General features: G+C 45.8%; 1 protein-coding gene across 1 annotated transcript in view; it reads right to left on the reverse strand.

Annotated features, from left to right (window-relative positions):
• The window catches only part of DNHD1 (dynein heavy chain domain 1), a 682,720-nt gene that overhangs the window by 634,423 nt on the left and 26,629 nt on the right, over window positions 1-21,668 (reverse strand). The window contains exon 4 of the mRNA XM_086933691.1: window positions 3,751-3,927. Within this exon, the coding sequence (XP_086789817.1) occupies window positions 3,751-3,927 (177 nt within the window). The remainder of the gene's footprint in view (window positions 1-3,750; window positions 3,928-21,668) is intronic.

The raw sequence follows: 21,668 nt of genomic DNA on the forward strand, positions 1-21,668 counted from the left end.
AATGTTGGTGGAAGAATGGATTTAAGGTGGGAAAACTCCCCAAAGAGCTCGTATATTTTCTGAGGTCACAGAGGAAGGGATTGCTCTGCAGGGAAATGGTTAAATGTGGGCTAAAATTTTGAAAAGAAATGCAATAACATATTTCCTTCTTCCAACACCTAAAATGATGTGGTCAACATTCTTACAATCATCCATCAAGTCATTCATTTGTTCATTCATTCCACTAACAGACAATCTTTAGCTATAGAAAAAGTGGAAGAAGACACCTTGAAATCTGAAAATCTTGGGTTTCCAAGCATGAACCTCACAATATGCCTCATATATTCATACTTTCACATGGCGTGACTATGTGAAACTGTAACACGGTGTATATTATCATTAATTTAAACAAAAACATGCAAGTTCTTACGTCATGAGAATTAAACACTGGATGGTCCATCTCACATGTGAGTGTTTTTTACTACTGAAGCCCACATTAAGAGATTAGAAGTAACACTGATTCGTACAGAAACAGCAGTTTCCAATAGAACTTGGGTTACCATTTGTTCTTATTTACGCAGGCTCATTTTCCTGAGAGCTTTAACATTTGTTCTTTTAGATATTTTCCCAAACTTTCTTTAACATTTGTTCTTTTGGGTATTTACCCAGACTCATTTTACAGAAAGCTTTAACATTTGTTATTTTAAATATTTTCCCAAACTTTCTTTAACATTTGTTCTTTTGGGTATTTACCCAAACTCACTTTACTGAGAGCTTTAACATTTGTTCTTGTAGATATTTTTCCAAACTTTCTTTAACATTTGTTCTTTTGGGTATTTACCCAAACTCATTTTTGAGAGCTTTAACATTTGTTCTTTTAGATATTTTCCCAAACTTTCTTTAACATTTGTTCTTTTGGGAATTTACCCAGACTCATTTTACAGAGAGCCTTAACATTTGTTATTTTAAATATTTCCCAAAACTTTCTTTAACATATGTTCTTTGGGGTATTTTCCCAGGCGCATTTTACTGAGAGCTTTAACATTTGTTTGTGTGGTTATTTTTCCCAAGGCTCAAGAGCTTTAAAATTTGTTTGTTTAGATATTTTCCCAGGCTCATTTTACTGAGAGCTTTAACATTTGTTCTTTTGGGCATTTATCCAGACTCATTTTACAGAGAGCTTTAACATTTTTTATTTTAGATATTTTCCCAAACTTTCTTTAACATTTGTTCTTTTAGGTATTTACCCAGACTCATTTTACTAGGAGTTTTAACATTTGTTCTTTTGGGTATTTATCCAGACTCATTTTACTGAGAGCTTTAACATTTGTTCATTTAGATATTTTCCCAGCCTCAGTTTACTGAGAGCTTTAACATTTGTTCATTTAGATATTTTCCCAGCCTCAGTTTACTGAGAGCTTTAACATTTGTTGTTTTGGGTATTTATCCAGACTCATTGTACTGAGAGCTTTAACATTTATTCTTTTAAGTGTTTACCCAGATTCATTTTACTGAGAGCTTTAAAATGTGTTCTTTTGGATACTTACCCAGGTGCAAGAGCTTTAGCCTTTGTTCATTTAAATATTTTCCCAGCCTCAGTTTACTGAGAGCTTTAACATTTGTACTTGTGGTTATTTTCCCCAAGGCTCACGAGGTTTAACATTTGTTCGTTTAGATATTTTCCCAGGCTCATTTTACTAGGAGCTTTAACATTTGTTCTTTTAGATATTTAACCAGACTCATTTTAGTGAGAGCTTTAACATTTGTTCGTTTGGGTATTTATCCAGACTCATTTTACTAGGAGCTTTAACATTTGTTCTTTTGGGTATTTATCCAGACTCATTTTACAGAGAGCTTTAACATTTGTTATTTTAGATATTTTCCCAAACTTTCTTTAACATTTGTTCTTTTGGGTATTTACCCAGACTCATTTTACTAGGAGCTTTAACATTTGTTCTTTTGGGTATTTATCCAGTCTCATTTTACTGAGAGCTTTAACATTTGTTCATTTAGATATTTTCCCAGCCTCAGTTTACTGAGAGCTTTAACATTTGTTGTTTTGGGTATTTATCCAGACTCATTGTACTGAGAGCTTTAACATTTATTCTTTTAAGTGTTTACCCAGATTCATTTTACTGAGAGCTTTAAAATGTGTTCTTTTGGATACTTACCCAGGTGCAAGAGCTTTAGCATTTGTTCATTTAAATATTTTCCCAGGCTCAGTTTACTGAGAGCTTTAACATTTGTACTTCTGGATATTAACCCAGACTCATGTTGCCAGTAAAAACTGGGTAGAATTTACTTGAAGAAACATTTTCCCTGCCACCCTCAAAGACATGATCACACCTTACAAAGCCCACAGAAACCTCCGCTCGGACAACGAACATCTGGCCACAGTCCCAAGATTCAAGAAGGCGCGCACCGGTGGACGACGCTTCTCGGTCAAGGCCTCCTCCACATGGAACGCACTTCCTCGTCTGCTGCGTTTGGAACCTAGCCACACGGTGTTCCGCAAAAGACTCAAAACCCTCCTCTTCCCCAAATAGCTCCTGGTTCTCGCCCGTCCCGGAGTTTACAGTATTATAGCGCGGGGATGCCTTCGGGTCACCAGGCGCTTTACAAATCTCAAAAAATAAAAAAAATAAAAAAATTTTTGGAATAAGGTAAAAACAAGTGGACATCTTTGCTCTGACAACAGTTTTCGCAGTTATTTCTCTTTCCCAGAACTGAAATTTGTAATGCTGTGTGAACTTTGAGACGAGTAAATTCTGTACCATCTAACATTGCCATTTGCCCAGGATGAAGTTCTTAGCCAGTACAACTGACACACCCGCAGCGATGGCCAAGTTGCTAAGATTTTACTTCACCAATTTTAAAAGTACATTTCACAACTTCACGAGCATTCTGTGGGAGAATTTTCTTGCTGAAACATTTATTCCCCAAAACTGGGTCCTCAAGCTAGATTTTTTAACCTTTAAAAATTATACAGTTGCCCTTAGTGCAATGAACTAAGTGAACTTAAACTACCTTTTCCCATCTTGAGCTTCAATGGAGCGGTCAGTGAGTAACAGTAACATTTAGAGTCTAATCTAGCCACTAGTCACATGCACCCATGTTCACACACCTGAACATGGGCTGCACTCTGCAATGCTCTGTACAGTTGTGAAACATGAGAGAGAACGTCCTACAGAGTGGAACCCTGTGAGGAGCATACAAAATACTCTCTATGCATATTATGATGGAGAAAGTTGTGCATGAAATGTGTATGTCTGTCATAGTCAGGAAATCAGTATTTTTAGCAGTAGTCACTGAAGACGGGAACTGACTTTATCTACTGGACTATTACTTGTTACTGCAATATCTCCACTCTGGGAGAATGTAAACCTTATTTCAGTCTTCGTCCTCACTTTTACTCTGTATGTCACAAGCATTTATATAGCGTACTTCTACCACACGTATGGTCTTAAAGTTTATATGCCGTATACAGATCTGGAATTCTTATTAGTTGTATAGAAGGTGGTGTGGAGTGCCCCCTCTTCAATCTTTGGTGCAATAAAGGTAAAACCAGGATGTGTCTGATCCAGTCATCTGTCTTTATGTTTACATATGGATGTGCCACACATAGGTATTTACTATTAGGGTACCGGTCTTGCCCTGTTCATCCTTAACCTTCATTGGATGTTTACGGCCCATGACATTGTTATATAGTATCTTCCTGGTGCTACACAATGCCTGGCCAATCCATGACACGTGGAACGTGGATGCTGTTACCTGAAGTGTCTGCTGGGAGCGATGTTCAGATACAGAAAGTTGATTTTGCCAAGGTGTCTGTGTTGTACAAAGAGCTCCGCAGCCATTTTCCCTGTGATTGGACGGTGTTCTAGAGGGGCAGGCTTTTTATGCTCCTCCTCAGCTGGGGGTTTGTGTAACTCCACATCAGCCACAGACCTGCAAAGACAAAAAAGCATGAGCTTTACAGCAGAGTTCTAGAATTGGTATTACTTGTGGATGCAGTTACTGACATGGTTACTGAAGACTAGGGGGTTCATTAGGATGGTGTACGGATCGCCACCGCTAAGCAGGCGGTGGCGATCCGTCCGCCATTCTTGCCCGTCCGCCCCCTTTCTTCCCCCCGCCATGTTACAATGGCGGGGGGACCGTGGCGGAGGGGAATACTGTCCACTGCTTGGCAAGGCCTGATATGGTGGCGGTGTCTATCAGACACCACCAGCCATATTACAATGGCCTTGGAGGAATGCCTTTCCATGGCGGCAGCCGCCATGAAAAGGCATACCGTTCCTACTTTGGGGACCCGTTGCGGGCCCCCATAATGAAGGGGGAGCTGGGGGGTGCACATGGGGGGTACCTATGGTACCCCCCTGCATTTGCAGCACGATGCGGCAGGCACGGCGCGGTGTCTGCTGCTTTGTGCATGCAAATGCACAGCATGCACTTTTAACTTTGCGGCGGGTGCTGCTTAAAGCAGCACCCGCCGCAATGTTAAATATACGGGATGTGACCGCCAGGGTACCGGTCACATCCTAATTCCAACGGAGGGAACGCCGCTGCCCCTGCGGATGGTCCCTCCACCTCGGGGGTAGCGGACGGACGCAGGTCCGTCCGCCATCATAATCAACCCCTATATTTCATCCTCTTCTCAGTTGTTTGCCATTGTACATTGCTTCGGACTGTAGCTGATCTAATTGATTATAAAGTTATTTTCTTTGGCTCATTGACCTCATGCTATATAACTGTTTCTCACTCCATAAGTTAATACATTCAGGTTGGACCTCTCTGCTGCCCTTGTGCTGAGTCTACGTTATACATTCTTAATAAATAAGAGAAATACAAGATTCCATGCAACCTTGCCTTTGGGTGCTACTGCTATGACATTGGGGACCAGGAAAGGGAAGCCTCTCCAGGGCCTCTGCAAGTGGTCACTGAAGAGGGAAAGTCTTGTAGCATTTAACCACTGTCACACAGTGACCACCATGACAGAAGAGACAGCAGCTTCTCCCTTACTCCTGCTCAGTGCAACCAATCAATCATAAATACTTTTCGGTAGAACATACCACCAAAGTACACAAAAATACAACACACGATTTATAACTAAAGGTTTAATAAAAAAACAATTGAAAAAGAAGCACTAAAAAGCAGCAATCCAATAAATCAAAGTACATTCCTAGTTTAAAATCCAAGCAAAATATTAAAATTCAGCTAAAAAGTACTATTAGCTGTATCCCCTCTAACCCCTAATGCACGGCTATTTGTTTCTACTGGGAATTCCACTTGCCTGTGGACGCCACATTATAGAGTTTTATCTCAAAAAGGTCTCACGCTTACTCCAGACATTAAGAAGAAATCGGCTCACCGAGAACCCAATAGGTTCCGATGCATCTATTCTCAGTAATCGCTGAGCCTGACGATATTGTGTGGCCGCCAAATTCAGACAAATTGGTTGAAGCCACTTATGATGAAGGCCCCCGTAAATAACGATTAAAATGTGATCTAGTGACTCCGAAACCAACGAACAAACTGGACAAACTGTAGGAGCCTGATTTTTATTCCAGCTGCTTCTGGACACTCTCAAAGGCAAGCAGCCGTACCTGAATCTTGGATTAAGACCTTTGGCAAGAGGAGGAGTTAAAGAATCCAGGAGATGCTCAAATGACTGTGCTGGTTTGAACTCAATGAACCTCTCAGTCAAATGGCCCAAACTGTCCTTCTGAAATTGTAGTTTATATACATGAGACCAGTATGCAGCTTTTAGGGCTTTACCATTCACCTTTCAAATTTGTTCAGGAGTTCCCCAATATTTGAATGGCTTCAGTTTCTTACACCAGCTATAAGCAAATCTTAACCAGGGAACCTTTAAAGTGGAATCCTGCTTTATTAGATCACTTAAGCAGTCTCTATAATTGTGCAATTCTGGTGTCGACCATATGCATACCCAGAATAGAAGTGGTGGCAGGTGCACAATTTCAGAAACACAGTTAATGCCTACATCATAGCGGAGTGGAATGAAAGGTGTTGGCACCTCCACCAAAGTCCTAATACAAATATTTTATGTTACTGCAAGCTTCTTTTTGTCATTGTATCCCCAAATTTCTGCACATGATAGTGCAGCACCCAAGGCCTTAGCACCATGGGCCTCTAGGACTGAGAAATTGATCGAGTGTACGTTGGTTTGTAAAACAGTGAAATTGCTTTTGATGTCTGTGAGAGAATAAGTGAGCCGTTGTCTATCTGGTGTGGTCCCACTTGAACTTATTAGACAGTGTAACCCCCCGATAATCAAAGCTAATAACCCTGCCACGTTTTTCAGTAACAGCTTTGACACTACTGCAACTAGAGGTTCCTGCACCAAAGACCATATATTTAGTTTTAGAGCAATTCGGTCCTAGACCCCTTAACTCACAAAAAGCCATGAATTTGTCCACCAAAATTTGAAGACCCATAATGTTTTTTTTAATATAAGCAGCGAATCGTGTGCAAAAAGGAGAATCAGGATTTTGCACCCTTTTAAAGAAGGGGAATCATTAACACATTGCCGTAGGACCGATAACTACATCATTTATATATCGGGTGAACAGGGTGGGAGCGAGTACGCACCCTTACTGCACTCCACATAGTATTGGGATATGATTGGTTAGTCCCCCCCTTCTTTCCCCATCTGACCTGGACCTGTTTTCTTTTGTGCAGTTTAATGATAATGTTAATAAAGTCACTGGGGGCACCCATATTAAATAAGACTCTCCAAAGATTATCACGGGGAATCAAGTCGAAGGATGCTCGGAGATCAACAAAACCTACATAGAGCTTCTGTTTAAACAGCAAAACATACTTCCAGTAAAGCAGGGCAAACTTGAACCACTGGTCTAAAGTACTAGTTTTAGCACAGAACCCCACCTGCAGTGGCGACAAAATCTGCTCTTTATCAATCCAGTCTTGTAACTTCACTAGGACTTATTTTCCAAAAACGTTTTGGAGATATCGATTAGGCTGATCGGCCTATATTTAGCTGGACAGCCCCTCTCCAGGTGTCTGGGAGCTCCCACCTCTGCTGTAATTGTATTCGACAAAAGATTCGCATTCCAAGCCCAGAGGTGGGGTTCGGACTTGTTACGATCCCCAGGAAAGCAATCAGGACCAGGTGTCTTTTGGGTACTTTAGGCTATTGATAGAGGAAAGGGTCACCTCCAGGCGGATGTACGTTGTTACAATGCATGCTTTTAACATGCGCACCTTTACAACGCAGGTTTTTCAACGCAAGTCGTTACAACGACTTGCGTTGGGGGGTGCTGGATAGTGAATAGTTTAATTTACTATTCCAACTCCAGTCCCCGTGGATAGTAGGGAAGGTGTTGGATAGCAAATTAAACTATTACCTATCCTACAGAGCCCCCAGCGCAATTTGTTGTAATGAATTGCATTGAAAAACCTGCGTTGTAAAGGCACTGCGTGGTAAAAGTTGCATCGTAAAGGATGTTTCCCCCTCCAGGCTAACAAACTGTCTCAGTACATAGCCTGGGAACCTGTTCTGCACAGTCAGTACTAAAGTCTCCCTCGCCATCAGACAAAACATACTCCTCAAGGCTATCTTTAGAACGTATGCAAAAGAAACAATTGATCGACCAATCAATCAATCAATCATAGCATTTGTAAAGCGCGCTACTCACCCGGAAGTGTCTAAAGGCGCGGGGGCAGGGGGGTCCGCTACTGCTCGAACAGCCAGGTCTTGAGTTGCTTCCTAAAGGAGAGATGGTCCTGGGTCAGCCGTAGGTGGATGGGAAGGGAGTTCCAAGTCTTGGCTGCCAGGTAGGAGAAGGATCTTCCTCCGGCGGTGGCTCTGCGGATGCGTGGTACGGCGGCGAGGGCGAGGCTGGTTGATCGTAGCTGGGAGGTGGGCGTGTAGAAGGTCAGGCGGTCGTTGAGGTACTTGGGGCCCAGGTCGTGCAGAGCCTTGTGTGCGTGGGTGAGGAGCCTGAATGTGATCCTCTTGCTGACGGGGAGCTAGTGCAGGTCTCTCAGGTGGCCGGAGATGTGGCTGTGTCGGGGGATGTCCAGGATGAGTCGTGCGGAGGCGTTCTGGATGCGTTGGAGTCTTTTCTGAAGTTTGGCTTTGGTTCCGGCATAGAGGGTGTTCCCGTAGTCCAGTCGGCTGGTGACGAGTGCCTGGGTGACGGTCTTCCTGGTCTCGGTGGGGATCCATCGGAAGATCTTACGGAGCATGCGCAGGGTGTTGAAGCACGTTGAGGAGATGGCGTTGACTTTTCTGGTCATCGAGAGGGAGGAGTCCAGGATGAAGCCCAGGTTGCGTGCGTGGTCCGTTGGCTTGGGAGTGGTGCACAGGGCAGGGGCCCACCAGGAGTCATCCCAAGCGGAGGGCGATGATCCCAGGATGAGGACTTCCGTCTTGTCTGAGTTCAGTTTCAGGGGTCGGTTCTTCATCCACTCGGCGACGTCTTTCATCCCTTCGTGTAGGTTGGTTCTGGCGGTGGCGGGGTCGTTGGTGAGGGAGAGGATCAGCTGAGTATCGTCGGCGTAGGAGATGATGTTGAGGTGGTGTTGGCGTGCGATGGCTGCGAGGGGGCTCATGTAGACGTTGAAGAGGGTAGGGCTGAGTGAACAACCTTGTGGTACGCCGCAGATGACTTCGGTGGCCTTGGATCTGAACGGGGGAGGCGGACACTCTGGGTTCTTCCGGCGAGGAACGAGAGGATCCACTCCAGTGCCTTCTCTTGGATTCCGATGTTGCTGAGGTGCTGTACTAGGGTGCGTGGCAGACAGTGTCGAACGCTGCGGAGAGGTCCAGGAGGAAGAGGGCCGCTGTTTCTCCGTTGTCGAGCAGAGATCTGATGTCATCGGTGGCTGCGATCAGGGCGGTCTCGGTGCTGTGATTGGCTCAGAAACCGGACTGCGAGGGGTCGAGGGATCCATTTGTCTCGAGGAAGGCGGCGAGCTGTCTGTTGACGGTCTTCTCAATGACTTTGGCAGGGAAGGGGAGGAGCGAGATGGGGCGGAGGTTCCTGAGGTCGGTGGGGTCTGCTGTTGGTTTCTTCAGGAGGGCGCTGAGCTCAGCGTGCTTCCAGCTCTCCGGGAAGGTGGTGGTGTGGAAGGAAGTGTTGATGATGATCCGGAGTTGGGGTGCGATGATGGAGTCGGCCTTGTTGAAGACGTGGTGGGGACAGGGGTCGGTTGGTGATCCGGAGTGGATGGTGTTCGTCTTGCGGGTGGTGTCTTCGGTGCTGACCGGGGTCCAGTTGCAGAGAGTGGTGGTGGGGGGCGTTGGTTCGGCGGTTGGGTGCGTGGTTGGTGTGCCGAAGCTGTTGTGTATGTCGGCGATCTTGCGGTGGAAGAACGAGGCGAGTGAGTCGCAGAGCTCTTGCGAAGGAGTGATGTTGTTGTTTCCGGCGCTGGGGTTGGATAGCTCTTTGAGGATGCTGAAGAGTTCCTTGCTGTCGTGGGCGTTGTTGTCCAGTTGTTCTTTGAATGCTGTCTTCTTGGTGGTGCGGATTAGCTGGTGGTGCTTGCGGGTGGCGTGCTTGAGGGCGGTCATGTTGTCTGTGGTTTGGTCGTGGCGCCAGGCTTTCTCGAGGGTGCGGCAGTTCTTCTTGGAGTCCTTAAGTTTGTCAGTGAACCAGGGGGCTTTCTTGCTGCCGGGCCTGCTGGTAGGGTTCTTTAGTGGAGCCAGGTCGTCGGCGCATGCAGTCAGCCACTGAGTGAGGTTGCTGGCTGCTTCGTTGGGGTCCGTTGTGCTGGCGGGATGGTTCTGGCCGAGGGGTGGTGAGCTGTTTGGCGGTGATCTTGCTCCAGCTCCGGCGGGGAACCGGTTGTGCGTGGTGGTGGGTAGTGGTTCTTCTGAAGCTGAAGTGGACGCAGCTGTGGTCAGTCCAATGGAGTCCGGTGGAGTGGCTGAAGAAGATGTGCTTGCTGGAGGAGAAGACGGGGTCAAGCGTGTGGCCGGCGTAGTGGGTGGGGGTGTTCACCAGTTGCTTGAGTCCGAGGTTGGCGAGCAGGGTGGTGGTGTTGCTGTCCTTGTTGTTCTCCATGTGGAAGTTGAGGTCCCCTAGGAGGATGTAGTCAGCGGAGGGGAGGGCGTGTGGGCTGGTGAAGTCTGCGATGTCTTCGCTGAATTGTGTGCGTGGTCCCGGGGGTCTGTAGATGAGGGTGCCTCTGAGGGTCGTCTTGGGGTCGGTGTGTATTTGGAAGTGGAGGTTTTCTGCGGCGGTGAAGGTGTCGTTGGAGTTGGTCGAGATGCGAGAGTGGGGGGGAGGAGGGAGGGAGGATCAGCTGGGAGGTGGGAGCGAGGTGGCGAATGGGAGAGGGGAGAGGGAACAGAAGGAAAGGGGGCGGGGCCGCGGGGGAGCAGCGTCAGGGAGCGGGGTGGAACAGCGGGAAAAAGGCAGCAGATGCGAGAGATAGAGAAATACGAAAATCAGGGGCACAGTCGAAAAACAGAAGAAAAACAAGTACACAATCAGGGACACAGCGGACAAATACTGAAAAACAGAATTACACAATCAGGGGCACAGCGGACAAATACTGATACTAACGGAGGAGAGACCAGGGGGCAAAGAAGATCTCGACTCCAGGGGCAGCGGCGAGCAGGCGGCGGTAACGGGGGGACCGGGTGACCTCAGGAGGAGCCACGCGGCGGGTTGAGCGACCGGCACTGATGAGGTCAGGTTAGGTCACAGCTCCCCGTCGCACGGCCACAACCTTAAGTGCCCAGTGGGAGGGAGGAGCAGCTGGGAGGTGGGAGCAGGGTGGCGAATGGGAGAGGGGAGAGGGAACAGAAGGAAAGGGGGCGGGGCCGCGGGGGAGCAGCGGCAGGGAGCGGGGTGGAACAGCGGGAAAAAGGCGGCAGACGCGAGAGATAGAGAAATACAAAAATCAGGGGCACAGTCGAAAAACAGAAGAAAAACAGAATTACACAATCAGGGGCACAGCGGACAAATACTGAAAAACAGAATTACACAATCAGGGGCACAGCGGACAAATACTGATACTAACGGAGGAGAGACCAGGGGGCAGAGAAGATCTCGACTCCAGGGGCAGCGGCGAGCAGGCGGCGGTAACGGGGGGACCGGGTGACCTCAGGAGGAGCCAGGCGGCGGGTTGAGCGACCGGCACTGACGAGGTCAGGTTAGGTGGAGGGAATACTGGACAATGCAAACATTCACCCCAGTCACAAGGATCTGGGTTTAATCCATCATTCTTTTGCTCACCACACCACCCCAGTTTGGACTCAGCCATATGCAAATCAGTCTTGACCCTGTGCCTCATGGGAACAGTCCAGACCGAACTGCCAAGCCAGGTCCTCCCTGGACCAAAAACAAGCCGTTTCAGGGCATCACCCTTCATCAGCCAGGCTAGCTTGAATCCAGTGGTGTAGTGAGCACAGGACCACCGTCTGGGTATACCCTTCCGACTTAGGGCGACATATGCAAACGAACGTAACACAGAAAAATGGTCCTCCCATTTATCATGGGGGATGTGACATTGCGTTGGGCTATGATGCCCACTGCCCACTGCTCCCATGTGTGATTACTGCTTACTTTCAGAGCCTGCAGCAGGACTTTCAGTTATTATACTGTCCTTCATGCTTGACGTTCTCTAGTGCAGTGACATAGCTAGCCCCGCCATTTGCCAATCCACAATGGCCGCATTGTAGGTGGGGGGAGGGGAGCTGGAGATTGCCTCCCCCAAATGGCAGGTAACAGCGAGAGGGGTCCGCTGCCCCCAAACCTCGTGCCGCCAGGGGCGGACGCCCCACCCCCTCTTGCTAGGCCACTGTTCTAGTGTCGCCTTATGCCTATGGAGGGCACTCCCAATTTCCGCACAGTTGGCCAGTTCATTTTAGAAACAGATTATAGTGTACTCCAGTTATCTACCACTTAAGCATCACCAAACATATTTTGCATAAAGCTCTCAGTTTGAAGTTTTTTCATTATTTGTACACTTTACTAGAGACAGAGAACAATCCATTAGCCGGTCTGCATCTATTCATAAAAACAGAACAAACAACAAAAGGGTCTTTCGAATAATTCCACATGTTGTCGCCACCATTTGGAGGTGCCCTCTATTACCCATGCCAGGCAGACTCCTAAATATCTGAATCAATGACTCAACTATCGAAGGGACTGTTGCAGCTTTCAGATCTAGTTCTGAAAACTCTTGTGATTTCCCGAAAGTCGTAGATCAGCACCCAAGCAAACTTATAGGAAAATATGAAATGCACTTTGGTGACTCTCCTTAAGAATGAGGACCCTTAATTCATTCATTTTTTTACATGTTGCACACAATGGATTAACAATGATTCCCCATTTTCTTTAAATGAGTATTACCACACATCTAACACATATTTATTAAATGGTGCCATTAAGAAAAGGGGTTTAAAGTTGTCCTTAAAAACACAATAGTTTAGCACAACTGTCACTAACCCTGGTCTGTGTTTTTTCAAGTTGCAATTTTGTTTGGGTTCATTTTATTTTGAAGCAAACATAGTGCACAGAATTTGGCAAAACGGTCAGCATCTGTGCCCGTTTTTTCAAGTTACAAATATTGTTGGGTACTGTTTCATTTCAAAATAAATCACCACACTTGCTTCTATTCTTCTGCTTTCAGTTGCAAAAAATAAAGAGGCGTTCTGGAAACAATATAAGTTGCCACTAATTGGTAAATGTTGCTATTTATATGCATACCTTTTGTATGGGAACCACTTTCAGTAATGCAAGCTGAGCCTACATCCCACTGTGTTTCCCTACAGCACCCGTCCTACCAGTGAAGGCTTTTTGTTAATGAACCATAATAATAACTTCACACAGGAGCGGCTCCTCCATTAGAGTGGATGAATGTCACTCCACGTACAAAAATGCCCCCCAGAACAGCCCAAGAGATGAAAATAAAATGGTGATAATGCTTATTTATTACCATTTTATTCTTCATCAACCTGTCCCAAACCGAGTGTCAGGACGGGTCATTGTTGCACAGGGAGCAGTGGTGGGCTGTGCACTTACAAGTGCACACGTCTCTGCGACGTCCAGCCAGACATGCGTATTTTAAGCCTCTCTAACCATGCCGTCCTAGATCATATTTTATCATTGTAATAACAAATGCCACAAGCATGGAAACAATTTGACAAAAAATAGCAGAAACCAGTGAATCACAACAAGAATCCAAATCTTCTGAGAAAGCGATGACAATGAAACCCAATGTCCGTCCACCTCCAACAACTGATCAGATAGCAGAGGATCTGCAATGTGTCATCTGCGGTTTTGCCAGAATAAGGGCCAAGGGATTAGCAAAAGAAAAAAGTGCAGAGTATCTGAGTCTTAAAGGGCAAACATGTTTTTATCTGCAGCTTGTTTCTTCCAAGATGACGTTTTCAACCGAGTATCTGATCTAAACAGCGAGGTGAATGTATTTGTAGCAGATTTGTATGCCCACCCGAACTGCATGCATGCATACATTTGAAAATACGAATGTACAATGAGCTCCCAGAAGCAACGTAACTGCCAGCCTTCGGTTAAGTTTGCACTCTTTGAAAAAACAAATGAAGTTTTAAAGCCACTCAGCAACATTGATGATTGCTTTGAAAATATAAGTGAAGAAGTAGAAGACAATCCCATGAATCAACAAGTTTATGCTGTGCAAATGTACTGTTGTTATAAAAACATGTTTAATGAATTACATCACCGGAAAAATAAACGCTAGACATGATGACTGCCCACACAATCTACGACAAGTGCAAAACTAGAGAGCTAATCACTTCAATAACTAGGATTGGTGTGTCAACAAGTTATAGTGAGATAGTACATAGTAGGAACTTGTTAGCAGCTTGTGCTGCAAAATCTTGTGAATCCGTCAGCACACTACTTTAAAGTCACTTCACCAGGAAAGGATTTACAATTGCTTTTCTTGATAATTTTGATTTAGAAGGTAGCTCTTCTTTGTCTGGAACATCCAGAACACATGATACTGCCATGGTGCTTTTTCAAGACTGTACTAATGAAGTAGCTGTTGGAAAACAAGCTGTGTAAGCTGTATTCATAAACCAAAGAAACTGCAAACGTATACCACCAACTGCCTTGCCAACGTGCAAAATCACTACAAGCCATCAAAACGTCCCAGTCTACCAGAAAGTTTCAAAGTGGCTGAGGACATGGATCTTCTTCTACCTGATGCTGCGGTCCTCAAAGCTGATTTAACTGAATTTATCATATCGCTTATTCGGTGTGGACAGAAGGATGAAGAAAAGTCAGTTCCTTCATGGGTGGAATTCATGCTTTGATCTCCCAGAATACCGTCCCACTGAAGAAGGATGGGGTTTTACCAGTAATACTATCTCCAGTCATAAATTACACAACAGTATACAAAGTTCTAAAACATTTCCAAAATGTGCATGCCGAGCTTGAAGAGCAGCCTATCCTGCCAATTTATTGCGATGAAGGTGTTTTCTGTATTGTAGCTGACATTTTTGTGAGCAATCCAGTAGAACTTGATACTCTTTATCCATTGACGGGCTATGTCTCCATAACAAACATTTTGTTGTGATGTGCAGGAAGTTATCTCAGTGGATGTGGCATAGACGATGCACTTATTGAGGCTGAAATCTTTGGAAGGAAAACTCTCCAGTCAGTATTGAGCGGAACTCATTATGTTTGTTTGTTACAAGGTATGCTCATCATATCTTCAGCTATAGAAACATTGCGTTGGAATGTTTTCTGGAACAAGAATGACAATTTAGGTTTTGCATATCTTATCTCAGAAGTGAACAAGGCACGGAGGGCACTTCATTGAAAAGACATAAAGCAAAGCCAGGCAATGTTCAATCCACTCAGTTCAAAATCAGAAAACCTGAAAAGCAAGTTTGTAGAGTTTGTCAAAGAATGTGAAGAAAAAACAGAACCTTGCAAGTACTGGGGAAATGTTTTAAGACTGACATCGAAGGTTCAATGCTGTGGCTCCAGATATGAAACTAGACAGACAATCCAAAGAACACAGAAAACCTCCAAGGGAATTGTTGGTTAGACACATAAAAGTGAATATGTTAGTCAATGGCCACTAGATTACCATAAATTCCTTACTATTTGCAATGTTTTCAGAGAGATGACAAATTAAAAATAATGGCCCATCGTGAAACTGTTCCTCACCACGAACCTGTGCGAAAGAGAGGGGAACATTTTAATAAACATGTTGACAGCCTTCTTCATTTCATGGAGCAGCAAGGAAACTCCTTTGAAATAACTGAGCCTGCGCGACTACACAACTTTGTGACCAAGTAAGATGTGGATAACGATATATAAGACACGTCTACTAGATGTCCTGGAACATGGATTGAAACTATACACAGAACTGAAGCAGGAGAGATTGGTATTGAAAGAGAAAAAGCTGCTTGATATAATCACTACAGCTAAATGTACACGCTAGTAAGAGTTTTGTCCGACCGGCCACTACTAAACAGGTTTTAAAAAAACAACTTTTGGAAGCTCATAGAGGGATGGATGTAGCAAAAGAAAGGGTGAGTTTATGAAGGTCATTCTGTGTCGTGATCTTCTTCCAACAAACGCATTATTTGATGGAGATGCTGCAACCACACCAGTGAAGCACAAACTCATGCAAGGTGCTCGAAAAAAACTTTCACCTAAAGAATATCAATTAGAAAAACTGCTGTTGTTGTGGACAATATGTCACAATTGCGACTTGTCAAGATTTCATCTATGCATAACTTCGGAAAGGTTGTTCTACAGATATCAAAGACTGTGTGCACCTGGCTAGAAGTGCACATTATCTTTGACAGTTATCTCACACTAGCTGTCAAAGAATGTGAGAGAATCAGACGAATGTCTACAAGTGAAACAATTGGCATTGCCAGCATAAAAGATTTGACACCTATACCTGCCCAACTTGACTCTGGTCATCAACATCGAACAAGATGAACTTGGAGATGTTAACTTGCCAAAACATTCCTGAGCCTTCAGTGAACGCTGAATTTCCAATATTGGAAGTGGAATGATTGTCAATGAGGAGTTGGTGCATTCAGAGTTGTAGTCAAAAGGTACAACCATATTTTTCAAGAATTTAACAGGAAATTGGAGGAAGCTGATCTTTGTTTTGTTGTTACAGAGAACAAGGGAACCCAAAAGTAGCAATTGGTCTGGGACCTTTGGGAGTTAATGTTTCAAAAGACAGTGGTCCCAAACATTAGCGAGAATAAGACAATCAAAATGAATATAGACCAAAATTGGAATCTATATTTTTGCTATCCAGCCGGACAGAATTTAATAGTATAAATATTTATATACATGGCAAAAGATGGAAAGCAATTACCAAGCGGGACAATATACACTTGATGATTTTTTATATATTGTATTGAAAAGATTACGCAAAGTATATTTTTACCATCGTCTGTCACAAAATTGAAGTATTCACAGACTGCCCTTTCGCCTTATATGTATGTCATATGTGATAGCAGGACACAGGCTGTGTCCCGCTTGGTATGATATGCGCCGCAGGATTGCCTTCCGGCCGATGCGGTCGATAAATTTATTGCTGACCTGCCCCCGAAGGCCGTCTCTGACGAGAAGCGAGCGGTATTGGACCTCCCTCTTACGGCGGAGGAGCTGGGTGATGCGCTGGGACAGCTCAACACAGGGAAGGCACCCGGGCCGAGTGGCTTCCTGTGTGAATTCTACAAGAAATTCCAACTCCAATTGGGGTCCCACTATAGGGCTGCGCTGGAGGCAGCGCAGGAGCTGGGTCGGCTGCCAGCTGACTGGCGCCACGCTGAAGTGGTGGTGTTTCAGAAACCGGGTAGGCCGCCTGACCGACATGACTCGTATCGCCCTATATCTTTGCCTAACATTGAAGCTAAGCTGCTGGCAAAGGCGTTGGCGAATCGTCTTCTCCCCTACATGGCTGATCTGGTCCACCCGGACCAGGCTGGCTTCATGCCGCGCAGGGCAACGCGGCACAACATTAGACGGGCGCAGACGGCAGTGGACGCGATGGCGGCCACGGGGGAGCCGGCAGCCCTACTGTTGGCAGATATCGATAGGGCATTTGATTCTGTGAGCTGGACCTACCTATTTGCGCTCCTGCCTCATCGTAACCTGGGCCCGGTGTTTATTTCGTATCTCAAGCTGCTATGCACTGACATTACGGCGTCCGTGCGAGTCTCCGGGGCGGTCTCCGAGAGGTTTCCAATCGGTCGGGGGACCCGTCAGGGTTGCCCACTGTCCCCGTACTTATTTGCGCTGGCCATGGAGCCCCTGGCCTCTTGGGTGCGAATCGACGCGCAGCTACGGGGCTTCAGGTTGGATGGGGGACTTACTGACAGGATTGTACTTTATGCGGACGACGTCCTCTTCTTCCTCACGGACTTGGATAGATCGGGCCCCCGGGTATTGGAAATTATGCGCATATTTGGCGAGGTATCAGGTCTTTATCTTAACCCGCGTAAATCCACCCTGTGGGTGCTGGGTGACGGGGCGTGTGCGAGCTCTTGGGCGTCAGCCTTGCAGGTGGCGGCCGGAGGCATGCTGTATGCTGGCATGTTCCTATCCGAGTCCGCGGCGATCTCTTGGGTGCGCAATGTGATACTGGTATGGGAGATGGTCCAGTCGGACATTAAAACATGGTCCCGGATGCCTCTTATTATATATGGTAGGTCTGCGATCTTTAAAATGGTCGCACTCCCGCGCCTCTTGTATCAGCTGCAGAACCATCCGCACTTGGTTGCACCTCAGTGGTTCCGGCAAGTCAATTCTGTCCTGGGTTGCTTCTTGTGGGCTGGGGGTGCCGCCAGAGTGGCGCTGCGTACCTGCTTCCTGTCCACATATTGTGGTGGTCTTGCAACGTCAGACGTGCTGTCGTATTACCAGGCCTCCCACTTGTTAGTGTTGAATGAATGGTGGTACGGAGATGGAGGAGACCCGGCTTACGCCCTAGAGCGCTCGCTGATGGGTGTTAACACGCTGCACACGATCCTGTACTCGGCCAGACTACAGAGGCGGTTGCCCCGTGCCACACAAGTGGTTTTTGTGATATGGAGACAGGCGTTGCGTCGCATGGGCTGGTGGGGCAGATTGACAGCGGAGACCCCTCTGTGGAATAACGGGCGACTCCCCGCATTGGCCTCGCTAGCGGGGTTTGGTGGATGGGATTCTATTGGGATCTCTTCGCTGGGAGATGTTATGACCGGTGTAGCCCTCAAGTCGTTCCAAAAGCTTAGGGACGAGTTCCATATGCCTAAAACCCAATTTTTTAAATACCTGCAGTTTCGCCACGCGCTTGAGCCTAGTTTAGTGGGTTTGGAGTCGCTGCCGGAGTTCAGCCCCCTGGAAGCGAAAGTTTTCATGGGAGACCTCAGGGATAAGAAGGTGTCACGTATTTACCAAACCCTAGTCATTCATTGTTCCTCTTCCCTACTTACATTAAAGGAAGCCTGGGAAAGGGACGTCGGACCCCTGGATGAGGATGATTGGAGGGAGGCTTTGGAGTCCCCGCGTGGGACTGCTATTGCGGTACGTCTCAGGTTAGTCCAATTTAAATATCTGCATAGGGCTTACTATACACGGGAGCGGCTGTGGAAAGCAGGTTTGATTGGATCCCCGGAGTGTTTGCGATGTGGAGCTGAGATGGGTACTCTGCTGCATACTGTATGGTCTTGTGCTGGCCTGACCAGGTTCTGGAGTGGTATATGGGGCTGTCTGTCGAAGGTGTTGGGATGGGATCTTCCCCGTACTCATCGACTGGGCCTTCTTCATGTGCTGGAGGGCGTGGGGGGGAATACCTACAAGCGCCACCTATTATTGCTGGGTCTTGTCGTGGCCAAACGGGATTTGGCACAAACATGGAAGAGTGATCGAGCCCCCCCGCTGAACGTATGGAAGGCAGGGATGGATTATTTTATGGGGCTGCAGCGCCCAATGTTTGAGGCCAGAGGATGCGCCAGAAAACTTTACAAAATTTGGAAGAGGTGGGCGGAGTATAGGGGTTTAACTCTGGTGCCTCCAGCAGAACCTGCAGATGGTCTAGATTTAGAAGATGGACTCCAGGCCTAAGGAGGTGCATGTTTCCTAGCTTGATACAAACAGTTACTAGAGGCTCACTGTGATTACGTGCACTGGGTTAGGGAGGGATAAGGGGTGGGTAGGTGGGTCGCTGGGTGGCTGTGGGAGGCGGGGGGTTAGGGGGGTTGTTTTTGATTGGGTCTGTGAGATGCTAATACATGTGTTGATATCTGGCAGTGATCTCCTGGCTGTGGAGAGCTGCGTATATGCCTTACCTGATCAATAAAAAATAAAATTTGTTGTGAAAAAAAAAAATGGAGGTTGCCCTCTCTCTTTCCCTTGATGGGATTACTTCCTTAGCGTTTATTCCAAATATTTGCGAGAAGTGATCTACCCATAGCGATTCATCTATGGCTATTTCTATCTTAGGTGTCTCCCTGTCTTCAGATAAAAAAGGGGATTTAACAATTTTCTAAAAGGCCGCACTAACCTTCTCTGTGCAGCTTTTTTGTAATTGTTCCCATGCCTCATTTTTTTAGTTCAGCTTTCCTTGTTTTTATGGCCTTATTATACACTTTTCTAAGGAGCGCTATTTCTTTTTTGTCACTGATTGCTTTATGTAGGGAAAGTTTTAAATCAGAATATGCCTTTGTGCAAGTTCTATTCAATCATCCTTTAGGTTTTACCTTATTTTTCTGTTGTGTGCACCAATCATCTTTTATTACTCTTGTTATGACCTCAAAATTAGTTAGAATCTCTTGGTAAGAAGAAGAGTCGTCTAGGCATATCTCTATTGATTTATGGGATTTTTTAACCACCACCGTTGTAGTCCGTAGTGGATCAACTCTATCCCACTTGAGCGAGTACCCATTTAGCCTATCTTAGGTCAAGTTTTCTTGTCTGAGTATTCTAGCCCGATCACTCCTGCTTTGTTTATTAGAATGTTGTAACTTAACACTATTTGGAAAAAGGTCGCTGGTAGCATTAGCGTGAGTTTTAAAATGTAAAATGCAGGACGCAGCATTTCTGAATACAAATATAAAATCGATGATGATGATACTAGCTCCCCTGCCATTAAAGGTCTGTGACAACGGGACCTGGGGTACCACTAGTTCATTAGCCAAGCCGAGTTCCAGGATAATAATGTTTCATTTAGACAGTTCCCAATTATTAAGTGCGGGAAGTGTGTTAGGTTATTCCCGTTCTCATCTATCAAACCGCAGGTTGAATTGTTATTTTGCCCACACAGGGTTAAATTAAAGTCTCCGCCCCATATTATGGAAACATTTTTAGTGTTCTTATACCTAAAATCCATTAAAATGGAGCGGGTCTCTTTTAATACAAAAATCAGCTGGGCATTGTGAATATTATTGTAGAAGTTAACCAGCACATAGATAACATGTTTGCTCAAACCAAGGGTAATTATTTGATAATTTGGTTCAAGTTTAAGGGGAACTATTTCTTTAAAATCTAAGAGGTTTGATATAAATGTTATCAAACCTCCTTTGGCTCTCCCCGATGTGGAGGGTGTAGCGGGGGAGAAGTAGGTCTTGTAGCCCTCCAGGTGCATAGCAATGGTGATCCACGTCTCCTGTAAGCAGAGCACCTTGAATGTATTGGCGAATCTGAGCCATGCATCGTTGACTAATTTGGTGCGCAGACCGGCTACGTTCCAATAAACGATGCCTAGCCCAGACTCGACGGGGTATCCTTTCTCAGCCGAACCATGATTAATGGTGCCCCACTGGAGTGCGAAGTTATTAAAATATGTCAGGTCCCCCAGACCTACCTGATATTGAGGTGCATTGCTGCATGGAATTGGAACTGTACTCTCATCCAGGCAACAATGCTGAGATTCAAATTCAGAACTGGTTACCACAATAGAGGGTTGCAAATTATTGTTTAAGGGAGATTTCATAGGGAAAGGACCAAATATATTTCCCTTGTTGAGCAAATTTTGTTTTGGCCAGTCAATCTATTTCTTCCAGACCAGATAGTGCATTGTACCTATTAGTTGTTTGAACATTATACCAGTGTCCTTGAGTGGGTTCGACCATGTTAGTGTTATAATCATTCTCGACCCTAGTGCGAGGCGGATAGAAAAAACCAAGCGGCAAAACATTAATCTCACCCATTACTAGTGAGTTCTCACTTTCCGCCAAGAGTATGTTCTTCACTAGTGCTGGAGTTTTAAATGTTAAAACTATGCAATCTCCGGGGAACGTTTTACCGCGAGATCCAACCCGCTGTACCCTTCTTGCAATCTTAAACTCTGTGAAGAGTTGGTGGATTAATCCCGTCCTCCCACCTAGCCAGTGGAGTGATTTATTTCGTAGTGAGTCCCAGTTTTCTTTTTCTAGTGGGCCCTTTTTTGGCACGTTTGTCAAAGCAACTACATAGGGAGTTGCCGCCGGTGGTAAATGTAGGTGTTGGTCTGTTGTATGTTTATCTGAATGGAGTCCTGAGGAAATAGACCGTAAAATTTGGTGGCGCTGCGGTTGGAGGGCGGGAGGATTAAATCTATTGGTATTTCCTGTTATCCTGGTAGCCCTGTGCCCGTTCTCTAACTCTATGGTGGTTAAGGAGTTACACATACGTGTCTGTGGGTAACGGTCATTACCCATAATGTTTAAACTAGTTAAAGGGTTGGACAGCTTCACCGTACCTGCT

Source organism: Lissotriton vulgaris, chromosome 8, assembly GCF_964263255.1.
Source record: "Lissotriton vulgaris chromosome 8, aLisVul1.2, whole genome shotgun sequence".
NCBI lineage: Eukaryota > Metazoa > Chordata > Amphibia > Caudata > Salamandridae > Lissotriton > Lissotriton vulgaris.